The 26425-nt window shown below is 39.8% G+C and overlaps 1 protein-coding gene across 23 annotated transcripts in view; it reads right to left on the bottom strand.

Annotated features, from left to right (window-relative positions):
- Nucleotides 1-26425, bottom strand: part of VPS13B (vacuolar protein sorting 13 homolog B) — a 917098-nt gene that overhangs the window by 612405 nt on the left and 278268 nt on the right. Inside the window, exon 18 of one of the 23 annotated variants that reach the window (XM_039522065.1) lies at nt 18145-18413. The exons of the other annotated variants lie outside the window; for them this stretch is intronic. Within the exon in view, the coding sequence (XP_039377999.1) occupies nt 18298-18413 (116 nt within the window). The 3' untranslated portion in view covers nt 18145-18297. Of the gene's footprint in view, nt 1-18144; nt 18414-26425 lie in introns of those variants that run through there. 23 annotated transcript variants of the gene reach the window in all.

The raw sequence follows: 26425 nt of genomic DNA, 5'->3' as shown, positions 1-26425 counted from the left end.
ACTTGAACAGTGTGTATCCTAACTCCCAAGTGTCTGATTCACAAAGAAACAGCGTACTACTGCTATCAGTTACTCGGTCAGCTCAAGTGGTAAAGGTCTGCATTGTAGGTCTAAAGGTTCCAACCTTCTTGATGACTAATGTGAGCCAGTATGGTTAAACGCAATGTAATTTCTATTTTTTTCAGGATTTTTTTTTTTACATTAAAAAAACTTACATTAAAAGAACTGTAAGGTTGCAAAGTCAAGCACTCAAAAGTTGGGAATACCAGGATTAAGGTTGCCTGTGCAACCTTAATCTAGCCCTTTTATGCATAAACAATCTTTAATTACACAATCTCACATTTTTTCCACAGGACACCTGGCATTTCCTAAATTTAGTGCTTGACTTTGCAACCTTAATGTTCTTTGAGTGTACTTTATTTGTACATGCTTGTACATAATTATGTACACCCATGCATAAACACAAATAATTTAGCACTGTAAATAATTCTATCAAATTTAACTGTAGATATTTTCATTTCATTACTAATGCTTTTCAACAAAGTTAGCAAGAGTTCCATTGTTTTTGTTTTATATGAAACAATCAAAAGCAGGTCTGATCGGTTTTTTGTCATTCAGAATTCTGAGTCCTTCAGAAAAATAATCCTAGCACTTGCAAATGTCATTACATGTATTTCTTCAAATTATCTTTTATGTGCTCTTCTGGACGTTTTTAATCTCAGTTATATATTTCTGAAGATAAGGCAAAGAAAAAAATAGACACCATATTTCAACTCACATTGATTTGTTCAATAGTCAGGAGGCTAAATTCATTCCTGTAACATCATTCAAGTAAACTCAGTTACACCAGGAATGACTCTGGTATGTTATATTTTCTACCATCACTTTCTAACCTTTTTTAAATGCTTCTAAATCTTTTTTTTTCAAAACATGCTGTCCACTGGGCAGCAGTCTTCACTGACCTATCCAAAATAAATTCTGTTGGTCAAATCCTGCTTCTTATTCTCATGTGAAAAGCCTTATTTATATCATTCTTTCTTGCCAAGGATTTCTTTTTTTAAGTTATTTCCCAATCTATTAAACCACTTCTTCAATGATAATATACTGTGTTTGTAAAATCAAAGCCCTTATAGCTGTAGTAGAAATCTTTGTCATATGCCTTGTTTCCCCTCAATAAAAATATATTTAAAACATTAGGTAATAGAGGTTGGGAAGTAGTATATAGAAAAGGATTATAAAAATATGGTCCAAATAATATTTCTGAAGAGGTAACATCTGTACATCAAAATACTAATTCATAGTCACTAACTCACAAATATATACACACTACCAGTGTTTTAACTGGACTAGTGATAGTAAACTCAATGTTGAGAATTCAAAGAGGTAACCATATCTACTACTGTGTACTAATAATGGCCAAATTCGATTTCCCAAAACCAAACTGGTGGAAAAGCACATTTGGAGAAAATTTCTTAATATCAAAATAATTGTTTTGTATAACGGCTTATTCTGGAACATACAAGAATAGGAGGCTACTGGGGATTTAGTGTTCAATTACACACGGGTGTTGGTTCAGGAAGTAAGTGTGGTTGAGCCACTAAGTAACATTTTCTACAAAATAACTGACATTCTTGTCAGCGAGATCATACTTAGAGGTATAAGACATAAATTTCGAGAAGGGTGTTTTAAAAATAAGGACGTTAGATGAAATGGCTTGAAAAGCAAGTTAAAATGCACATATCTAAGAAAAGGGTAGTTCAGCTACTAAACTAAATATGTATCACTAAGACACCTGATATACTGAACAGTTAAAGGGTGGTATGTATGGTGTCTATCTTTAAAGTAGTAGTTAAGGTTAATTCAAGTGCAAACCTGAAAGAAAACATTCAGCATTCAAAGTAGCCAAAAATAACTTCCTTCAACTTAGAGAGCACTGGGCAAGTTCAAGTGATTGATGATGAGATGCAAAACTCTAGAGTCACCAGTTTAGCTCAGCTTGGTAATAATAGAACCAAAATCGTTTGCATCGCTCTTCAAGATACTCAGTTGGCTCTTCCTTCATCCTCATTTATCTTGGTCTTTTTGCCAAAGAAAATCAGTCCCTCTTCCTCAGCATATTGTTCTCCATTGGTTTCTATAGCTGTGTCTTGTTTCTCTAAGACTCTTTCACCATCTCCTTTGGCAGTTCCTCCTGCCCTCCCCTCAGAATTCTTTGAGTCTCTGCCAATGTCCCTCAAAGGAAAAGCCATACACATCATTCCTAGGTGACCTCACCTGCTCATAACTAGCAGCTGTATGGAGATATTTCAGGCTGTATATATCTAACCCTCTCTCTCACACACACAATTTTTCATTAATCAAAAAGGCAGGAGGGCTGGATGTGATGTCATCATATGCCACATACTTCCTGTGTCTTACACATGACATTCATCCACCTTGTCTCTCTAAACAGAAGTTGGTAAAATAAAAGATATTACCTCACACACTTTGTCTCTTATATCCTGGGACCAACACAGCTACAACTACACTGTATATGACATTTTAATGGCTAGTATCAACCAAACAATGCTCTGTAAGATTTAAGAAATGTTTTAGTGCACGTCTCAAGAAAAAAACACTAATTTTGAAACCATTGCAAAAATAATATTGCCAACACTACAAAAGTTTGGTGTTTCCTACCCAAAGTATGTTTATTCAAGACTATGTTGCATACATGAACAAATGCTGGGAGCAAGGTCTGAAACCCCTTCTGCTTAATGGAGTTCATGTAAACTTGTGCATCAAGCTAATTTCCTGCTTAAATTAGTGTGGGGACATTTGGATACAGAACTTTAGTCACATAAATTATTTTGTTGTAGCTCATTTAAATAAAAGGGGGTCGGGGGAAGACATCATTTATACACTATGCCTTTAAGGAAAACAAAATACAAACTCTTCCTGCAGCCTCATATCAGATCTTTTTACATAGTACACACTGAATGGATTAAAAACTAGCTAATAGCTCAGTCTCAAAATGTAATTGTAAATGGGAAATCATAATCAAGTGTGTGTATTTCTACTGGAGTCCCATAGGAATTGGTTCTTGACCCTACTTGGTTTAACAATTTTATTAATCACCTGGAGAAAGCATAAAATCATCACTGATAAAGTTTGAAGATGACAAAACATGGGGGGGGGCAGTAAATAATGAAGACGGGTTACTAACAGAGTGATCTGAACCTCTTGGTAAACTGAGCACAGAAAACAGCATGTGTTTTAATAAGGACAAAGGTAAAGGTATAAATTGAGGAGCAAAGAATGGAGGCCATACGTACAAGATGGGAGAGCTCTTTCCTGGGAAGCAAAGGCTCTGAAAAAGACTTGTGGGTTGTGACTCTGGCAGAACAGATGCCTGCTCTTGCCAAGGCTTTAGGCCTCAGCTGAACACTGACAAATTCACTGCTGGAAACCAGTCTGTTTCACCTGTGTGTTAGTATTGTTAAGATGTGTATTGGACTTAGAACAATGTGTTTAGACTTTATTAAATGTTTGTAAATTGCTGCATGCATTAATCTCATTTATAATATCTTTATCATCTGCTATAAGGAAATATTTACATTTTTGCTTTGTAACTAAAAACATGTTTGCTCTGAAACTGTGAACCCAGATGGGCCACCAAAACTAAAGGGACCATTCTGGGACATCACAATACAAAGATTTTGCTAATTACCCCTTACACCCATGGAGAGGCTACATGCAAAAGGGTTCATCACATCAGCCTGAATTCTGGAAGAAAGAAATAAAATTAGCTGACAAGAAAAAAAATTGTCATCTCTTTTGCAGTTTGAACTTTCACAGGGCTGGGTATATGAAACAGAGATCCCCAGGGTCGACCTGGGATAGCCCTAAAAGACATTCAGAGCAGACATATCACTACAACTCTGTCACTTTTTGGAACCATAGAATGTAACTCATTTGTGTATAAAGGCTTGCTGCTTTAACCTTGTAATAACTCTCACATCTTTTCTTAGTTAGTAAATCTTTAGATAGCTTACTATAGGATTGGCTACTAGTGTTGTCTTTGGTATAAGATCTAATGTATACATTAACCTGGGGTAAGTGGCTGATCTCTTGGCACTGGGAGCAACCTGAATATTTTGTGATCTGTAGTGTATAGCAACTATCTATCACTAAGTCCAGGTTGCCTGGGTGGCAAGATAGACTGGAATCCTCAAGGGGACGGTCTGTGATTCCATGGTAAGACTGTTATAGTGCTTTAGGAGTTCACACTTGTTACTGGGTTGGTGAAATTTAACATAGAACATACAGCCAGTTTGGGGTCTCTGCCCTGCTTCTTGGTAGTCTGCCCTGAGGTTGGCATTCACGGTTGTGAGCCATTCCAAACAGCGTGACAGGGGTCATGGTGGATAATTAGCTGAACACGAGCTTCTAGTGCAATGCTATGGCCAAAAGAGCTAATGCAATCTTTGGATTCATAAACAAGAGAATCTCCAGGAGCAAGGAAGTTATTTTACATCAGTATATGGCACTGGTACAACCACTACTAGACTACTGTGTCCAGTTCTGATGTCCACATTTCAGTAAGGATGCTGATAAATAGGAGAGGGTTGAGAGAAACGCCATGAGAATGATTAAAGGATATACATACAGTATAGTGATAGACTCAAGGAACATATCTATTTAGCTAGACAAAAAGAAGGTTATGATGTAACTTGATCACAGTTTATAAATACCTACATAGGTAACAAATATTTGATAATGAACTCTTCAAGCTAGCAGACACAGATATACCAGCGACAATGGCTGGAAGTTGAGGTAGATAAATTCAGACAGGAAATAAGGCATACATTTTTAACAGTGAGGATAATTAATCACTGGAACAACTTACCAGTGGTTACAGTGGCTTCTCCATAACTGGCCATTTTAAAATCAAGATTTTTTTTTCTAAAAGATATGCACTAGTTCAAACAGGAATTAATTCAGGGAAGTTCTATGACCTGTATTATATAGGCAGTCAGACTAGATAATCACATTGGTTCCTTCTGGCCTTGGAATCTATGTAGCAGTATTACCTCCCTTGGTGTTAATTTCTCCTGTTTTCCGCTACACAGAACGTTTGGATGAGTACATCCCCTTTTTCAAAGAAGACAGTGCAGCTTGTACCAAAGCTGCAACTTTGTCCTCAAATGTGCCATTAAGATGGTAGTACAATATGCAAGTTATATACAGGGTTGTCCTTTGATTCTTGGAATTTTTGCAAGTAAACTACTGGGAAAAAATGTGAGGAGAAAACATGTTGCTGTCTAGAACTCAATGTTCCAATAGAATTGCTATGAGATTCACTTCACTCCCTTATTCAACATCAACAAATTCATTGAGAGAAAGTAGGAGAGAGCAGTCATCCTCATCATGTGTTTTTTTCCCCCATCACAGCTGACAAATTTCTTTAGCTAATTTCTTTCTTACTTCAGCAACATGGTAACCATAGACTATAGGGAGATAGTCAGTATACATAACTACTGAGATGTAGTATGACTCAAGCAGATTTTACATTTGCTTCAGGTAAGAATTCAGAGATAGATTACCCTTTTCTGATTATATTGCTTTTGTAGAAGATACCTGCTTTTCTGTGGAGCAGATTTCAGCAAAATCAAACTCTTCTCTCAGTATGTCACATGTAGCTTTTCTGTTTTAGATGAACTGGAATATTTCACATAGTGTAAAACACCACCACCAGATACATGAAATTTTGTTCTTCTATATTGCAGAACTGGAAAACTGGCTGAAAGATTTCCCAAAGCTCTGCCTTGACATTTTACACTCCCTATATGGTACAATAACTCACTTTAATGTTCATTCTATTAGTCTCCAGAAGTGCACAGAGCTGTTCTTTTCCAGCGATATGTACAGGAAGGCCTCAAGGAGACATGCTACTTAAGAGCTCCCGGGGAGCATAGCAACTGTGTTACCCCTTAGAACGGTGTAGTAAGGTTTCTATAGGTAAGGCAGCATTATTCTTTGGGGTCAAGGCCTGGCCTCCTCACATTCCTACTGGGTACTCCTTAAATGTGAAGGAGTACAAAGGTTGCAACCTTCCCCTTCCATATGTCATCTGCAGGACAAGTCACAATCTGGCACTTTATGGCTAAATTAAAGACTTCAATCACCAAGGCTGTCAATCTGATACTTATTGTGAACCCTAACTTAACCTAAGATATTTTTTTTAATATCTATACCTTAATTGGTGATCTTAGCAACCTTTATATCCATCACCAATGCACTGGTAAAGTAATGAGTTTGCAGTGATTAGTGGAAAAATCAGGAGGGTAGTTTTGAACTGAATTTTATGATATACAGGAAATCAGTGAAGGGAATGAAAGATAAAGGTGATATATTACTACTACTTAGGGCAAGAAAGTCTGAACTAAGTATCTGAACACCCATTACGCTTAAAGAGTAATGATTTAGGAAGATCATAAAAGAGGGAAATGCAAAATATGAGATGGGAAATGAGTAAGGCATGATTAAAATTTTCAGAAGTGGCCCCAAATGGATTCTAGCAATGTTTTTGAGGTGGCTTCAAAGAGAGGACTTCAGTATTTAAAGCATTCAGTAGCAGGAAATGATGGTATGGCCAGGACACAAAGTGAAGACTGGCACACAAACATCAGAATGATTAAGAGTTGGGTGAAAAAAGACAGATTAATGAATGGGAGCAAGTAGTTTTTACCCAAATAAAAGAAAATTTAGGGACTAATACAATGTCCTTTGAAGTCAATAGAAATATTCCCACTGTCTTAAAGAATGTTAGAGCAGGCCCTTACATCTTGATCCAGTAATGCATATAAGTACATGCTTAACTCTAACCACAAGACTTCAGTGAGACTACTCATGTGCTTGAAATTCAGCACATGCTTATCTGATTTGTTGAACTGTAGTTTTAACAAGGTTGTTTTGTACTTGGTTAGAGAGGTGAAAAAGCTTGGTTAGAGAGTTGGAGACAGAGCTTCTTTCCCTCTTTCCCACAGAAGTGACACAGCAGCAATGGGAACCCAAAGTAGCCAACCCCACATGCCACCAGCCCAACTGGAAGTAGCTGAGGAGCCAGAGCACCCATAAAGGGGACTTGTCCTGTTCCAACAGTAGGGTCACAGCAGCAGCAGGGGAGCTTTACTACCCTTAAAGGGTTCAGGGTCCCCACTTCTCTGGCTGTTCTTTCTTTCCCTTCACCAGCAAGGACATAGCAGCATGGAAGGGACCACTGTTCATTTCCAAAAAATAAGAAAAAATTAGAGAGATTTTCTAAAATTTGAAAATGAGGTTGTGATGACTCTCCAAGTCACTTTCTCCAGCTCAAGAACCGCCACCAAGAACTAGGCTCCCAAAAGACACTTCTCTTATGGAGAAGGAGTCATTAGCCTCATTCCTGCTCCTTCAGCCTTTGCTACCTTCTTCTAACCAGGAGGATATTTTTACAGCTGTAATTCACACACTGTTCAATAGTAAGAACTATTTAGCTTCCTCTCGCCCCTCTCCTCCAAAGCAGATAAAGGCAGCAGATGCACCATGACCACAGACAGCTTATTTCAAGGAGACATCTGATGCCATTTACATCCCCCTTTTCCTAGACTCAACCTACTTAGTATTATTGTTGCTGCTATTATCATTTCTGTTGTATGATGCTTCCAACACATCCACCAGTACTCAAGAAACAGACTGGTCCAATTCCAAATGACAAGAAAGTCACATGACCCTGATTCAAACACAAAGACTCAGACTTAATCAAATTTCAAAGCATGCTGAAGCAGAACAACATTCCACCACAGGACAAGGTTTCAATGATCTGGTGAATAATCATCATCATACTCTAGCCTCAGCCATGCACACTCTGACCCCCATACAGTTCATTTCTTCCCTTCACTCACATATATCTCCTTGATTTTCTCATACTCTGCACCAGATGAGACAGAGAGGTTGGAAACTCAAGCACGGCAAGAAACGAAAGCTGAAACCAACAGGTTGGAGAATGACAAAGATTATTCTGAAGTAGTATTACAGGCCAAGAAAAACTTTCTATCAACCTCCACTGAAGATGCCAAATCCCATTCTAAGTAGCTAAACCACTTCATCAGTCCTGAGAGTCTATAGCCCATAACTGAAACCAGCACAAAGCACTGCAAAGAGTTACTTCACTGAAAAGATCATGTGTATTTGGGAAGGCTTCTCAAACAGCATGGATCCACTCCATCAACCCAGGCAGCAAACAGCTTGCCTGCATTCCTAGCTTTCAGTACATTCATTCACGAAGAAGTATTGGACACCCTAAAAGGCGTCTCAACCCAAGATATGTGAATCTGACCCATGCCCTTCCTGGTTGGTGGAAAAGACTCATAAGCAACTTGTGCTTCTTGTGGCAAATACTAATGCCCCATTGAGGGAAAGAATACTCCCTTCCTCCTTCAAATATGCAATAGTGCAACTGACAATGAAGAAACCAATCCTGAACATATGATTCTAGCCAATTACTGCTCAGTATTAAACCTTCCACTCCTAAGCAAGCTCAAACAAAAGCTAACTACAAGCTCATCTTACTGATGGACTCAAGGCAGGACATGGGATGGAAACAGCTTTTGTGGCATTGATGAATGCTCTCTTGCTGTAAATGGAGAGAGAGAAGACTTTCATTTTCATCCTCATGTCCTACCCAAGAGAAGCAATAGGGGCCCAGGCAACTGTGGTGAAAATGGCTTAAGTCACTCCTAATGACCAGTGATGGGAAACACTCCAAACACCTCACTTGTGGAGTCCCACAAGGATTAATTCTCTCTCCGGACCTATCAACACCTACATTCAGCCAATAGGTAAATTGGTAGGATGACACAGACTGAAGAGCCAGCAATATACAGCTCTACTTACCACAAATGACCATACCATTACCACCAAGATAGTCCAGTAACTGGAAGATCTGATAGAAGCTGAACCTGAACAAGACAGAGGTGTTGCTGGGGAAAAAGAGGAAAGCTCTTTGAAGGGTATGCAGCCAAGGTACACAACGATTATTAATCAATTCTGTATGTAGTTTACGAATGCTCCTGGGTTCCTTGCTGACACCATGCTTTCATATAGCAGCATCTACAAATAATGATCTCTACCACCTCCCGGGCCAGGAGACTCCATCCAACCCTGGAAGATGATGACCTGGCCTCAATTATATACACCTTCATCACCTCTCAGCTGGACTACAGTGATCCAATATACATGGTCAGGAAGCCAGTCATTCTTACAAAACTCCAATCAGTACGGAACACTACAGCATATCTCCTCATCAACACAGGGTACCGTAAGCACATAAAACCTGGCCTCCACTATTCCATAGAATACAGACTCAAGTTCAAGGCCTCAATTCTTATCTTCAAGTTGCTCCATGGCCTGGCCTCAGAATATCTAAATGATCATTTTAAACTCTGGGATGAAGACTTTGTTTGACAACTCCACTGCTCAGGCACAATGAAAATACCATAACGAGAATGCTAGTCTATGCAGGAGACAATGTTTCTTGGGGACTGGTCTAAGACAGCTGAATGAACTCGTACAGGAGCCCCTCACAAACTTCACCACCTTCTGCTCCTAGTGCATAGCACACTTTTTCGACCTTGCCTTCTCTCACACACATATAGCAGCATGTATATTTAAAAAACAAAAACAAAACAAAACACTACACAGCATGCACAATTCTCCCCCATGGAAGAGGATGAAAGAAAATGAACCACATGTGACAGATGTTGCAGCTTGTCTAAACTACCGCTTAAGTCAACGTAAGATATTTCCCTCAGGGATGTGAACTCCCCACCAACATAGCTTCCGCCTCTCATTGAGATGGAGTAATTACTTAGACAGGAGAGTGCTCTCCCATCGACATAGCACGTCTTCACCATGCAGTACCACCGATGTAGTGCGGCAGTGAAGACAAGCCCTAGGCCATACTGCTCAATGCACTGCTGGAATTCACTCAGATACTACAGTGATAAGGACAGTGTAAGAACCTGAATAAAATAGGATAAGAGCACTGGAGAGCAGTAGTTAACTAATGACTAAGACCAAAATTACGGTAAGCAAATTTTCAATGAAGTGGATAGTAGCAACTATTTTGAGTATGACAGGGAAAGAACCAGAGGAGATGGAATTGTTGATACAAGGGATGATAGCTGATCTTATAAGGTGAAAAAAAGGCTGGAAGTGGACTCAGGGTTGCAAACATATAAAGAATAGAAACAAATGACTGCCCTTAAGATAACAAGAGGATCAGGTATATTTTCAATCTTCTAAAGCAGCGGTTCTCAAAGTGTGGGTCAGGATCCCAAAATGGGCCATGACCCCATTGTAATGGGGTCACCAGGGTTGGCATTAGACTTGCTGGGGCCCAGGGCCAAAACCCAAGCCCCAGGGACGAAGCCAAAGTTCAAGTCCCACTGCCTGGGGCCAAAGCCCAAGGGCTTCAGCTCTGGGTGACAGAGCTCGGGTTTTGCCTTTGGCCCCCCTTCCCAGGGCATTGGGGCTCGTGCAGGCTCAGGCTTCAGTCCCCCCTCCTGGGGTCATGTAGCCTTTTTTGTTGTCAGAAGGAGGTCGTGGTTCCGTGAAGTTTGAGAACCCCTGTTCTGAAGGACAAAGCAAATTTTATTACTTAAAATAATCTGGAATAAGGATAATGAGTTACTAGTTTCCTCAGTGACGCATGACACTGAGGAAGAGGAGATACAAACTAATACAGATAACTTCAATGGTAGGATGAGAAAAAGTAAGGGAGAAGAATTTAAGGTGTATAGAGGTTAATGGTGTGAAAATGTAAAAGATCATTACTATCCTACCTTTATGAGGTAAAGGAAGCTAGAAGCCAGGGGGTCAGAGTGGCTGTCACCAGAGATATTGACAGTTAAGTGATGATTACAGTAGAAAAGGCCTATTGTCATCATGAAACCAGAGAAACTATGGATGTAGAGTTGTTAAATCAAGAACTTCCATGCTGAATAAGATGTAAGAACGGTAGTTATGTATTTGAAGTGTTAGTGTACATTGAGATGAAAACAAATCCAAATTTGCCAGTAACAGACTTGCCTTTTATAAGTCTAGAAAAAGAACTGTTCAAAATGAATGAGATGGGAAAAGATATTTCAAGTAAAATGAAGAGGTGAGAGCACAAATTCTGAGTCTCAGGCAAAGACACCAATTAGTCATCAAGGTGCTCATGTAAGAATAGACATTTTTCATTAATAGGATGGACATTAAAAACAGCAGGTATAGTGGCAGAATAAGCGGAGGTGGTGGGGACCCAATGGGAAGCATCAATAGGGATATATACTACACTGTGCTGTGGCAATGCAGGTTGCTGTTGAAAACAGTCACTGGATGGGAAATGGGACAGTTAGAGAAAAACAGTGATTGCAATAGGAACCTGAGGGAATGAAAAGGTAAGAAGTGGTATGGATTACATGTGAAAATGTTGAGCAATTATTTACCAACATTATTTAAAGCAACCATTGTTCTCTCTTGGGAAATATTGGCTGTTTAAACAAGAAAAGAAAACAAAAACCCAAATACTTGAATCTGAACCTTCACTCCTAACCTTCTGTAGCCAGGAAGGCCAAAATTTCATCACATCAAAACGTGTATTTTATTTCTAATTTCAGTAGCATTCAAATCCACTCAAATCATCTTGTGTACATCTACAAATTTTTTTCAGTTAAAAATCACAGAATTCTCCCTAATAATTTAAATATATATGATTTAAGTTAAACTTAAGAACATAGTGTTCTAATTTTAGTGGAAAAAAGAGTAAGAAATTTTTTTTTATTTATCCCCAAAATATTATGTATCATTAGTGAGTAGTTAAAATAAACAGTACCTTTAGCATCTGGAGTGGCAGTTTCTTATACCAGAAGGATACTAACCTTTAATCCCCAAAACCATTAAAGAAATGTTTTAGGAATATTTTTAGACTCTTTTTATCTGGTCAAAGCACTGGAAGTTGAGTTGTGTCCGTACAAACCAATCATTTCACCAGCAGTTTTATATTTCTTTAAAGCCTCATATAAAAAGCACCTGCTTAAAGTGAGTAATGGAGTTTTATATTCATTGCACTTAGGAACAGCGTATGTAACCTATTCCGTTTTCCTCCCTTGTGGAATGTATTTCAGCTTATATTGCACAGCACATTACTGATGTGTATAAAGACTCTCTGATCAGCAATTTGGACTGCAGACAGCAACCTGCATGAGTGCATTTTTTTCCCCTAAATACAGTATCCACTTGATTCACCAAGACAAATTAAAACCATCCTTTACAAGACGGTGATCTCACCTTCACAGTGAATATATACAGCACATATATGGGTACTTTATGTGTGTGTGTACAGTACACTGTCACACCTACAGAATACAAAAAAAACATTTACCCCGCACAACTAAAATGAAAAAGGCATGCTAGCAGCATAATAAAAAAAGGAAAATAATTTTTATGTTAGGCTTCACTGTCTGAATAATGTCAATTCTCTTTAATTATGAATACTTGCTTTAATTCAAAAGATGTTAAAAATCTCTCTGATTTGATATGGATTAAAAGAAAAATCCTCTATGTGTACTTAAAAAAATTAAACTACAACCAAAATCATATATATTCTTTTAATGTAACATAAAAGCAAGTTAGAAGACATCCTTTATTTCAAATAATTCCTCTGTCAAAGGTTCAAAATATCTTATTACCTAAAATGTTTAAAAAATATGATGGATTTCAAGGACACTTTGAAATTTGTATTTCATAAAGAAAAACACTATGTATAATAAAACAGAAGCCTCTACAGTGCCTTAAATTTCTCAGCTATCAAGAAATGTCATGTTCTTAATTTCAATCTCAGCACAACTCTCTATAGGAGTATTCATTAATATATATTCATTAACATGTACGTTTAACTTTATATAAAAAACATTCTAACAGTTCAGAAGTATTTATTCCACTGTAAGAATATTATAATTGGATTGCAGTATGTACTATATGCCTAACTTTATGGTAGGATGAACATATTACATTTTACTACAATATACCTTTATAACATTTGACTGGAAAAGTTGGGACATGTGAGAGGAAGAGTGGAAAATCAATTATACACATGTAGCAATTTTGTATAATTAACCAAAACTCAACAAGTATTAAATACTTTTTCATAAAGCAGGGAAAATATCTTAGCCTCAATTTCTTAAAAAATTATCATTGTGATTTTGATTGTTTAGTACAGGGGTCGGCAACCTGTGGCACGCAAGCCGATTTTGCCTGGCACGCAGCTACCAGCCGGGGTCCCGGCCGCTGGCCCCACTCAGCCTGCTGCCAGCTGAATGAACGGAACCCCAGACCGGCAGGAAGCTATGCAGGGCTCGCGGCCGGGACCCCAGACCGGCGGCAGGCACGCCCCCTGGCTGCCCCCTCACCGCGCTCGGGTTCTGCGGCTCCCAGGAGTGTGAGCTGCCAGGGTGCAGGGCCCTAAGCCTGCTGCAGGAGGTGCAGCGGCTCACACTCCTAGGAACCGCAGAGCCTGAGCGTGGCGAGGGGGGAGCTGGAGGGCGCACAGACACCACTGCCCACATGCATCCGCAGCAAAAGCCCCCCTGGGGGGACACCGGGCTGCAGCGCAGGCAGGCATGCCCATTGGCTCCCCCCTCACCACGCTCGGGTTCTGCAGCTCCCGGAAGTGTGAGCTGCTGCCGCCGCTGCCCCTCCCGCAACTCCCCCCCTCCTGCTACCTCAGCACTCTGCGGGGGAGGGGCTGTGCGCGCAGCAGCCAGGCAGTGTGTTTTGCCTCCACGTGGAGCTAGCGTCTGACCGGCATGGTAAGGGGAATCCCGGGGGGCAGTCAGGGATCAGGGAGAGGGTTGGATGCGTCAGGAGTTCTGGGAGTCCTGTCAGGGGGCAGGGAGTGGTTGGATGGGTCGTGTGAGTCCCAGGGGTCTGTCTTGGGACAGGGGTGTGGATAAGTGTTGGGGCAGTCAGGGGACAGGTAGGGGGTAGCTGATGCTCCCCGCTAGCGGCGCTGACGCCTTTGCAGGGCTGCTGCCCACCTGCACCGTGCTGGCTCTGCCATGGCTGGGGCTCACTGCTGCCGCAAACGGGACGCTCTGGCTCTCCGGTGCCTCCAGAAGGCAGCTGCTCCCTGCCAAGCTGCTGCAGCGGCCCAATCCCGGCAAAGCCTGTGAGTGGACTCAGGGCGGGGACCACCAGGGTGGGGTGGGGAGGGCTTGCGGTGGGGCTGTGCACCCTCCAGGGGAGTTCAGGGGGTGGGGAAGGGGGAACCTGGACTTGGGAGCAGCTCCTGGGCATGGCTGGCCCCTGAGGTCTATAAAGGCTCATTGGGATTTACCCCTCAATGAACCGATGTGCAGGGGGTGGGGGCAAGGTGGAAGTTTCACCCAGGGTGCAAAATATCCTTGCACCGGCCCTGCCCCGGGGATGCATGCACCCCAGGTTAAGAACCACCACACTAAACTGATAAGATCTACATTTTAATTTAATTTTAAATGAAGCTTCTTAAACATTGTAAAAATTGTTTACTTTACATACAACAATAGTTTATAGACTTATAGAGAGAGACCTTCTAAAAACATTAAAATGCATTTCCGGTGCGCAAAACCTTAAATTAGAGTGAATAAATGAAGACTCGGCACACTACTTCTGAAAGGTTGCCGACCCCTGGTTTAGTATAAATAGAGTTGTTGATACATAATTCTGTGAAAACTGTTGAAAGCATCTGCAGAAAACTACTCTCTTACTCACTCATGGTAGAAAGTTAGGCTGTGGACCTTTTTCCATCTACAAATCTCTAAGCTGATAAACTTTGCCAGAACAACTTGAACCAAGCATAGTATTACCTGTCAATATTAGTCTACATAACTACTTACTCACTAAACTAAACAGGAAGAAGGGCTATATTACATTAGCTTGATGAGTACCTCTTGGAAGACTGCTAAAGAAGTTGTGAGGTCAATGGAAGTTTATATAGATCATGAGAAGTGGAAGGATTAGGCCTTCTGTGTTACTACATAGTACACCTAACACTCGTGATCAGGAAAGCAAGCATAAATTGTTATCTCTGGCAAATTTTAAAATGTCTACTGTAATTAGGTTAGTGTTGTAGTTAATCTCTTTATAATACTTCCAAAATCTTTTGATGTTCTTAGTTTTTTAGTAAAGTAAAACTTTACAAATCTAGCAAGTAATATCTTGTAACATTTGAAGCACTGGAATGACAAAGTTCAAATGAAATCCTTATACATCTTTGCAGCATGTCAGCAAAAAATCTGCAGAAATATTTTGGTAGAACTTCTGACATAACAAATGCAAATTCTAACAATCTGTAAGCTGTGAAACATACACCTTTCTTGCTTTTCTTTTTCTACTGAAAAAAAAATCAAAATTTTAATGTAAAGATTTAGTACTATGAACTTATTCTTATTCCAACATTATTTCTTTTGGCAATTAGAAGTCTTTACTATAATATTAAATGTGTTCTGACATATCTTTATAACTTACAAAGCATTATTTTATAACTTGGCATAATTTGTAAGGAGGCCTATATGAATGCCGGTTGTATCCTTTTCTACAGAAGGATACAAACTTATTTGTGATCTGTTTTTCTCTTTCAACTTATCTCTAGTTTCTCTGTAGAATTATAATGTTCATTGTTTCCAATTTTAACAAATCACCTAATGGCAGAAAGGAAAACATGTTAACCTTGGAATTATTTGCAGTTGTAGAAAACCCTTTTGTCTGGCTTATGCAAGGCCTGCAATCTGTTTTAAACACAGATTGTCTGTCTTTCGTCTGACAGCCACCAAGCTACACAAATTACTTTCTGCCTGTTCACCTGTTTGCAGCTGCGTCTGTAAGCTAAGGATTCTGTAGTTTGACTTGAGCAACCACTCCGGGATTGATGACATGTGCTGCTGATAAACTGAGCAATTTGAAGAAATTACTGGCTAAAGTTATGGAAAGACATCTGTGCATGAGCTGAGAACTAGAAGTCTTCAATTGCATGTTTGCAACCTGCAGTGGCGGCAGCACTGTTTGAAGTAATATCCTTCTATAAGAGAGCTGGCCTTGACACTAAATAACCAGGCCATCTTTGCAACATAATCTCTCACATGAGTAATAAAGAGTTCGGTCCTTCTGGTCTTATAATTTAGGTTTAGTCATTTATTTGACAAGTATTTGGTAAATAAGGGTATATAATAATTAAGATTTCTTATATCCCATATAGCAGAAGTAATCTCTTTTGAAGTTTTTGTCTTCCAGTTTGACTTGTGCTTCTCAATTCTCAGTTTTCTCTATTGTATAGCTCTGTTCTCAGCAGTTATGTCTAGTACAAAGCTTCCTTTGAGCTGGAGGGTCACAAGAGCATGTTTATTTCAAAATTACGCTATAGGTCAGCCAGTTGGAGATGATATTTTTGAAACAGTGTGGCTTACACACCAACCTCTCTTTTCCTTCTGCACTAAATATATCATCATCTCTTCAGCTAAACTCTGCCCTAAAATCCAAGATCCCTGATTTGTTCCTAAACTCTCTCAATTAAAATCAAAATGCTGTATTTCTGAATCGGGATAATGTTTGTCACTTATTTTTGTTAAATATCCTTTTTCACAACACAAAAGGTGAAAGAATCATATTCTAGGTCATGTTGTAGAAACAGAAAACATTATTTGTTTAGGCAGGAAATATGCTAGCCAGCTTACCTTCTATAAACATTGTTTTACAGTTACAATAAATATGGTCTGATGCCATGCTTATATATGATCTAGACACAGATCCTACAAACACTTGCACACATGCCTAACTTTGGGGGCACTACTTGTTCAAATGTTTAAAACATGCACTTAAGACTTTGCAGGATCAGTGCCTTGGCCTCATATGTCCATTTTATATGTTATTTATCTCCTTTTGTCCCATTTATGACAAAAAGGTGAGCACTTGCAACAAAATGTCTAAGTTGTACATCTGCCTTTGAGAAAAGAAAAATTTCTAAGATCTGTGGACAAAATTCAATCTAGTATACACAGATGTACCTCCCATTTTGAATAGGAGCTGTGCCCATTTCACCATGGTGTATTTGTTTGTACACTTCTAGATAAATGTGTTTCAAATGTATAAATTTGACAGATGGACACCCAAAAGCAAAACTTTGCATGCCTTCAAACAATCAGTAGTTTGGAGTAAATAGCAATTTTTCAAAAACACAAGCATAAAAAGAATTTGATAAGTCATAGACAAAACAGTATATTTTGGGGATCGAGGGAAATAAATCTAAAACTGAAGATAGCGTGTGGGTGTTAAGAAGTATGAGGGTGTATTAGAAACACATAGACTCAAACTATATGCCTTGACAAAAATTACCACTTTTTATGTTTTTAAAGCATTAAAAATAAATTATATATGGAAAAACAGAATATTATAAATTCATCATTTCATTTATCTTTTCTTCTTCACTATTGGCCCCAATCCTGTTCCTACTGAAAGTATGGTCACTGACTTTAGTGGTAACAGAATAGAGCCCTAAATCTGCACTACCTTTTATTTATTTTAGCAAATAAATGAACTTTGCTATTTCTATTTCCCACACATTTGGAAAAATTCTTACATTTAAAAAGAGTATTTCTTTACAATGCTAAAATGTTCAAACTTTGTGTTTTATTTGATAAAAAAATCAGTCTGCTATAAATTAAACACACTTGAAAATAGGAAGGCAAAGCTTTCAAGTTAAGTAGCTATATAAATTTGGCTTTAACATTTCAGAACCCATAAACTGGATTCAACACAGAGCTAAACCAATCTAGAGGAAAAAAGGATATGCAGCATACTGTATGCGCACACAATAAATCAAGTCCTTATTATTTATACTGAAGTGTACATCACTAATAAGAAAACCTTTAAGATTCTATAGTACAGCTCATATTTAAATAAATGCAGTCAGTTTGCTTGAACTCACAATATGAACAGAAATTATTTTTAATGTCAGCTTTTATTTTAAAAGAGCTAAGTCGTGAGAACATTCTTATGTACCACTTCATAACTCTGACACCAAGTATGTATAAAAAGATTAGCCTTTATTTGGTATAAAATCAGTTGGCAGTTTTACATCTGTGCAATGCAACATAAATACCCCAGCTGGCATCTCAAGCTCACACACATATGGACTTCAAAACAGAAACTTCCTTATTTGCAGCACTGCCAGGGTAATTTTGTATACTCTGCATACTACAGCTATTTGTCAGGCCCCTGCAGGTGTGCACTGCACATAAACACACAGCTGTAGTCTACCAAGCCAAGTGTTCCATCAAACACATAAAGGGAGACCTCAGCAGCTGGATTAGTCATCCCTGCAACAGGTCCAGAGAGAACAATATGGGTTAGTATTTTTGGAAAAGCATGGATGGTAAATTTATGATTGTGCTTGCCTTACCAAATAACTGCTGGATTGTGTCATTTTTATGCAATGTCTACTTATTAAAGTTTTTGTTAGAATGGCTGGAACGGACTGAATATTTTTTAGTTTTTAATATAAACAATAAGGTAGTTTATGTATAAAATAGTTTATTATGTGCAAAATGTTAAAAGGTTTTCATAGTAGTGGTTGGTTTTTGACAGATGTTACAATTATTTGCATTGGCAATAACAGACAAATCACTGGAATCAATTACAGTTAGTATATCATAAAACTTCTTGCTAGTTATATATATTATATTTTGTCACATTTATTGTAATTATATAACATTTTTCTATCTGTATTTGTTTAGCTCCATGATTAACTGCTTAACTCAGGTGAATTCTCTATTATATGTATACCTGAGAAAAAGGACAGCATAGAGTAAATCTGCTTTATCTTTTATAATTCTGACAATCTTGTTGCTTTTTAATAGTATCATGTCAGCGTTAAAATGTAATAGGAGAGATTTCTCCTGTCAAAACCACATTTGGAAGACACATGCTTAGCTCTTCTCAGTCACGTAAGTGTTAAAATAACTTTACTGAAGCAGAGAAAATAATGTTTTAAAGAATTATTTTGTTCCAGTCTCCACTAAAAACCTGGTGGTATTTTAATAAGTTAAAGGCAATAGTAAAGGAAAACAATCAACTAAACAGCTAATGCCTCTGTGCAAACGTCCAGCATACTTCTGCACAATGTTCAAACTATAGTATCTCATATAGGTATAATCACTGACTTGTAAGGATGACAAAATATAAAAGCTATCTAAAAACTGAGTAGATACTAAATCTTAGTTTTCCATTAATAAAAGAAACACATATCCTTTAATGTCATTTGTCAATGGTGTTTACTTTGAAATAGTAGGGAAATCGCACAAAAATAAAATACCTTACCAGTAAGCAGAATTTTCTAGAAGTAGCATAGTTATACTAATTTTAGTAACAATGTCTGCCAATTGGGGGGGGGGGCAACTTCAAAATTCAGCACATAAGACTTTTAAGATGAGACAGTCATTAGGCCAGTTATGCACGTTTGGAGGAATGAGCTCCCACATTTTCTTCCAGAAGAGACCAGTTTTTGACAGCAGATATAGACAATGTAACAAACCCCATTTCAAAACTCTCTGCCCAGGTTCTTCTGCTGAGGAAGCCATTTCATGACTGGAGTGAAACAAGGAAAAATAGAGGGCCAAACTCTCTTAAATGTGCCCCACACATGTTTAAAGAGAGCTGGAGAAGGTTAACTATTCCTCATGCTCCAAGAAGTCACTTACATATTCAAATGCTGAAAGAGGCCATTGTGTTCATCTAGTCTGACCTCCGTATAAACAGACCACAGAACTTCTTCAAAATAATTCCTTTTGAACTAGAGCATATCTTTAAAAAAATTTAAAATGTATTTAATAAATACCAGTGATGGAGAATCCACCACCACCCCTTGGTAAATAGTTCCAATGGTTAATTATATTCACTGTTAAAAATTTACACCTTATTTCCAGTCTGAATTTGTCTAGCTTCAGCTTCCAACTACTGGATAGTGTTATATCTTTGTCTGCTGGATTGAAGAGCCCATTATAAAATATTTGTTCCCCATGTAGATACTTAGACACTATTATTAACACTACTAAACACTAAAATGTCCATGATACCATCAGGCCAAAACAACATGGCTTCCATAAAAGAAAATTGTGCTACTCTAATCCACTAGAAATTCTTCGATCAGAGTTTATCAAATGTATTTGAACTTTCAAAAAGCCTCTGAAAAAGTATTTAACAAAATGCTACTGAATATAGTAAGCCATCAGGTGACAGGGGTAAATACCATCACAGATCAAAAACTGGCTATTTGGCATAAAAGGGTAGAAATAAGTTGTTAATTCTCAAACTATTAGCAGTTGTGTGTCCCAAATTTCAATATGTATATTATTAACCTGGGAACATGGGAGAACAAGTGAGGTAGCAACATTTTCAGAGGAACCAAATTATACAGTCCAGATAAGAGAAAACTTTGAAGAAGTTCAGAGGGACCTAGATGAGTGACCTTTTCTTTCTCACCTGAATCTGTGGCCTCAGACAATGAGGCCAATGTGGTGTGTCCAGGGTAGGGATGTTATGGTAAAAAAGACAGTTAAATGACTTTTTCCTAGGAGGCACAGTAGTGTAGCAGACTAGGCATAGGCCTAAATGCCAAGAGACTTGGGTTCTAATCTTGGTTTTGGAACTGATTTGCTCTGTGATTTTAGGCAAGTCACAAATCTCTCTGTGTCCCTGTTTCCCCAAAGGAAAAATGGAGGCTATCACACAGGAGAGAATTTATGTTTTGATAGTGCTTTGGAAAATACTACGTAAATAAATCTCCACACACCTTAACTATGCAGCCACTATAGTGCTTCCAGTATTACATAGATATTCTAATTTGTACACAGAGAAACCTATAGAAGAGATTGTCCTTTTAAGGCTCCTGTTTTAAGAAAATGATATGAATTATCTCCAAAGGTACTGAGTACAATTCCACCTTTGTTAGAAACCTACATGTGAAAGATTTCCAGAGGTGCTAAGACTCTGTAGCTCCCAGTGAAGTCAACGAGAGTTCAGAGGATCTCAGCACCTTTAAAAAAGTCAGGCTACTTATTTAGTTGCCTTACTTTAGATACTCACGTTTGAAAATGTTAGCCCTAATATGTATTTATCTCTTTAAATCTCTCTATATAAATCAATCCCTATCCATCTTTTAATCAGAGCGATGGACCCATGCCATCAAGTTCAGATCTGATCTTCCACAAAGTCCAGGGTTATTCAGATCCAATCTTTATGAAAGGTTAGCTATTTCAATACCATTCAAAATAATTAAGAAAGGAGAGACATGATCACATTATAAAGACACAGTCTATTGTGAGTGTCACCTCACTTTGAGTGAGTAGTGCTGGGAGAGACCCAACACTTCTGATTTTCTTCGAGTTTGATCCAGGCCAGGCGACAAAAGGCCATTGGGAAGGAGCAGAGTCCTGGAGGCAACTGAGCTCCATCAAGGTGGAGCCAATCCCTACAGAGCCCAGTGATTAATACAAGACCTGTCTCCCTGACCAGATCCAGTAGGCATCTGGCCTGGCAGTCAGTGTCTACAGATATCAGTGCATCCAAAAACATTTATGGCAATCCACGACCCTAGACACATCAGGACCCAGAGCCTCCCTTAGCCCCATCCCTGTGCTGTGGCTCTCCCACAATTAGAATGGCTGTGTCAGAAGCAAGTATCAGAGGGGTAGCTGTGTTAGTCTGGTTCTGTAGAAGCAGCAAAGAATCCTGTGGCACCTTATAGACTAACAGACGTGCAGCATGAGCTTTCGTGGGTGAATACCCACTTCTTCGGATGCAAGGCGACACAGCAGAGCAGGCAGGCGATGAGCGCACAGCCAGCCACCATGCGCAGGGGGTGGAAGCGGGCCCAGGACTCCATGCACACGGCCCGGGCCTCCCGCAGGTAATGCTGGAAGCGACCAACCAGTCGCCCCAGCCTGGCCTCCAGCTCGGGCGATGCAGGCAGCCCCTCCCGCACTTGGACCAGCAGCCAGTCGTGCTCCTCCAGCGCAGCAGAGAAAAGCTCCCACAGGTGCCGGAGCCGCTCAGCTGGCAGGTCCTGGGCAGCCAGCGAGTAGGAGTGCAGGAAACGGTCCACCTGTCTGCCATTGATGCGATACGCCAAGAGCTGACTGAGTGCTGCCGAAGCAGCACTGCCGTCCCCCGAGAACAGCTCAGCCATCACCTCCCCGATGTTACTGTACGGAATGGGCACGCCCAGCAGCAGGGCCAGCGTGGGCACCAGGTTCACCTGCGGGATGGTTTCCGGCTCCTCGGGAAGGTGGGCTCCAAAGAGAGGCGTTTTACTGTACACGAAGAGTGACGCATTCACCTCCTTCTCGCTGTCTCGTCCGTGGTCCCTTCAGAAGCAGTGGAATGGGGCTCTCTCCAGAACAGTAGGAACTCTTCCCCTAGGAGGAGCAAATATCCCTGTCCAACTCTTGGTGACAGAAGGGGGAGGCAGAACTTATCCCAGCAGTGGGGGCTGATTCAGAATAAGTTGATAGGCAGGGCCAAATGCATGTTTCTGCCACACACAGATCCCTCTGCTGGGGTGCTGTTGGTGGGGAGTCCCTACAGCAGTAGATTATGACATTAACCCCCCACTGAGATGCATGGAGTACTTCACACCTCACAGAGCTACTGTTCTAGGCTGTCTGCAGACTCAGACATCACTGCACTGGTTACACTTGGGTCTCACCTTAACAAGATTTTCTTCACAACCATGAGTGCTATAACGTTATTTAAAAAAAAAAAAGTGAAAACTGAGATTCTGAACTTAATCAGGTTGATTGAGCAGTCACCTTATACATACACGTTTAATGCCTATACCTTAAGCCAGTGCTGAATGCATCAGTTCATGATTTCAAGGTTTTCTAACAATGGGTGCTATAAATAATTCATTTCTAATGAAAGCTCAGAATCTTGACACCATCACTTGACTCTAGAAAATGGGGAATTTAGGTACATGACTATTGTGTTTATGCCTTAATCCAGCCCAGCCCATGGTTATTTCCAAGCCTCACTGAGAGGAATCAAACTTGCAGACAAGGTGAATAAAAATCAATGATTTTTTTTAATCGGATTTTTTTTGATAAAATGATTTCTGAGGAAAAAAACGGTAGTTTTAATTAAGATACATTATAGCTCAGAGATAGGAATAGGGATTATAAATTCTAATTCTATAGTATGAGATAATATATTCATGTAATGTTTAAGAAAAGTTTTGTAAATGAGTTCCAATAGTTCATGGATTAGGGAGGGGCTTCTGTATAGATTACTTAGGTTAATCTTTCTATCTACCCAATGGGATTCAGTGCTCAGTCTAGAAAAGGGGTGGGCAAACTTTTTGGCCCGAAGGCCACATCTGGGTATGGAAATTGTATGGCAGGCCATGAATGCTCATGAAATTAGGGGTGAGGGCTCTGGTTGAGGGTGAGGGCTCTGGGGTGGGGCGGGAGATGAGGAATTGGGGGTGTAGGAGGGTGCTCCGGGCTGGGATGGAGGGGTTCAGAGGGCGGAAGAGGGATCAGGGCTGGGGCAGGGAGTTGGGGCCTGGGAAGTGGGGCAGGCTCCACGCAGCGCTTAACTCAAGCAGCTCCCTGAAGCAGTAGCGTGTCTCCCCTCTGGCTCCTATGTGGAGGCACGGCCAGATGACTCTATGCATTGCCCCATCCACAGGCGCTGCCCCGGCAGCTCCCATTGGCTGTGGTGCCCAGCCAACAGGAGCTGCGGGGGCCGCACTTGGGGCCAGGGCCATGCACGGAGCCCCCTGGCTGCCACTACACATAGGAGCGACATGCTGCTGCTTCTGGAAGCCAGGAAGAGCCACGGCATGCACGGTGGAGGGCCAACCCCCGACTCTGCTTGCCGGCTGGACAGCCAGAGCATGGCAAGCCCTGGACCCTGCTCCCCAGCGGGAGCTTGAGGGCCAGATTAAAACGTCCGAAGGGCCGGAAGTGGTCCCCAGGCTGAAGTTTGTCCACCTCTGGTCTAGAACAGGGGTCTCCAAACTACGGCCCGGGGCTTCCATTTGTCCGGTCCTCCAACCAACAGGGGAGAAGTGAACAGCTGAGTAGGCAGCCGAGCAGGCAGGGGGAAATGTTCCTTATCAGGAGGAAGCTGCACTGAAGATGATGAAAGAAACATGTCTGAACATGCAGGATCTTCAGGTTGGTAAACTTGTTTATTTAATACTTCTTTCTTAAGGACTGCCTGTCTTCCTTCTGGACTATTTTTTTTATAATAATGATTGGAGATATACCTATCTCCTAGAACTGGAAGGGACCTTGAAAGGTCATCGAGTCCAGCCCCCTGCCTTCAGTAGCAGGACCAAGTACTGATTTTTGCCCCAGATCCCTAAGTAGCCCCCTCAAGGATTGAATTCTCATGTTTGAACAAAAAATATAGTTGTTACTCTATGGTACTATCATTTTAGATTCAGTTGTGATAAAAAATAAATCGCTGAAATAGGCAGATCTTCCTTTTACAACTTTACCTTTAAAGTAGTACTGAGTGTCAGTGAATGCAATGAGTAATACTAAATGAGCAGTATGGTAATAATAATTAAATAACTGCATTGACTTATTTTGTTTAGGAGAAGCCATTCTCAACATACAGGATTCTGAAGACTATCCACCTTCAAGATCACCATCATTTTCTATAGTTTCAGAGTTATCTGCCAATGACAGTGTTTCAGTCACATCATGTATGTCACATAGCCACAATATACCACCTGTAGCAAAAAGAGAAAAAAAACTCCATCATGCAGAAACAGCCATAGATAAATTTGGGATAAGAACCAACAGATTACAAAAAAGAGGTAACTGATTAAAAAATTACCCGGTTTGTTTATGCAACAAACTCTCCTTTCCGTATAATTGAAACCCCACACTTAATTAACATGGTTCAGTCATTAAGACCAGGATACAGTCCACCCAACAGAGCAGATGTCACAGGCAAATTGATGGATAAAGTGTACAAAAGATAAATTGAGCTGTGTGCAAAAGGACTAGAGGGTGAAATTGTTAACCTGAGTCTTGATGGATGTAGCAACATCCACAATGATACTGTTATATGTGCTTGTGTGACAACAGAAGAAGGGAATGTCTTCCTTACAGACACAATTGATACATTAGAAAATGCACACAAAACAGAATACTTACAAGAAGTAGCAGTAAAAGCTATAACAAACTGTGAAAAAAAATTCAAATGTCTAGTAACACAGCTTGGTCACAGACAATGCTGCAAATGTATCCAAGATTAGAAGAAATTATTTAGAAGAGAGTGAAGAGAATCCCAAGCTAATAACATACAGTTGCAGTGCTCATTTGATGCACCTCCTAGCCAAAGACTTCAGTGTTTCAGAAAAAAAGGCTAATGTTGTTGAAACTGCAAAATACTTCCAAAACAACCACTTTGCAGCAGCTGCTCTGAAAAAAGTGGGAGGAACCAAGCTAACTCTCCCACAAGACATGTGATGGAACTCAGAAGTGGACTGTTTTGAGCACTATATCAAGAACTGGCCTAATCTGATGACAGTTTGTGAACAAAATTGTGAAAAAATAGATGGCACTGTCACAGCGGAAGTTCTCAACATTGGGCTTAAGAGAAATGTTGAACACATGCTGAGTACCTTGAAGCCTATTTCTGTAGCCTTGAACAAAATGCAGGGAAATAGCTGCTTTATTGCTCATGATGTTGAAATTTGGAAGGAACTGACTGAGATCTTAAAAACAGAAATATGCAATGACAGAGTTAAATTACAAGCATAACAAAAAAACCCCACAAATGGGACAAGCACTATCTCCAGCACATTTTCTTGCAAATATTCTCAATACTTGGTACCAGGGTCAAACCTTAAGTGTTGAAGAAGAGGAGTTGGCTATGACATGGACATCCAGCAACCATCCCTCCATAATGCCAACTATAATAAACTTCAGAGCTAAGGGTGAACCATTCAAGAAATATACGTTTGCTGATGATGTTTTAAAGAAAGTCACACCAGTGAACTGTGGAAGTTACTTAAGCACTTGGATTCAGAGACTGTTGAAGTGATCTCCTCATTTTAACAGCAGAAGCTTCTTCTGTCGGTGTAGAAAGAATATATTCTTCCTTTGGACTAATTCATTCCAAATTGAGAAATCATTTGGGACCTCTAAAAGCAGGAAAGCTTGTTTTTCTTTTCCAGATTATGAACAAACAGCAAAATGAAGGTGAAGACGACTGAGTTAGCTGCAGAAGCCAATACTTTAAGTTTCTCATGTTGACTTGTCTGTATAGTCAATTTAATTTTTGTTTGTTTGTTTTTTAAATATTTCATTTAACT

Source organism: Mauremys reevesii, linkage group 2, assembly GCF_016161935.1.
Source record: "Mauremys reevesii isolate NIE-2019 linkage group 2, ASM1616193v1, whole genome shotgun sequence".
NCBI lineage: Eukaryota > Metazoa > Chordata > Testudines > Geoemydidae > Mauremys > Mauremys reevesii.
This window is presented reverse-complemented; position numbering and strand designations above follow the sequence as displayed.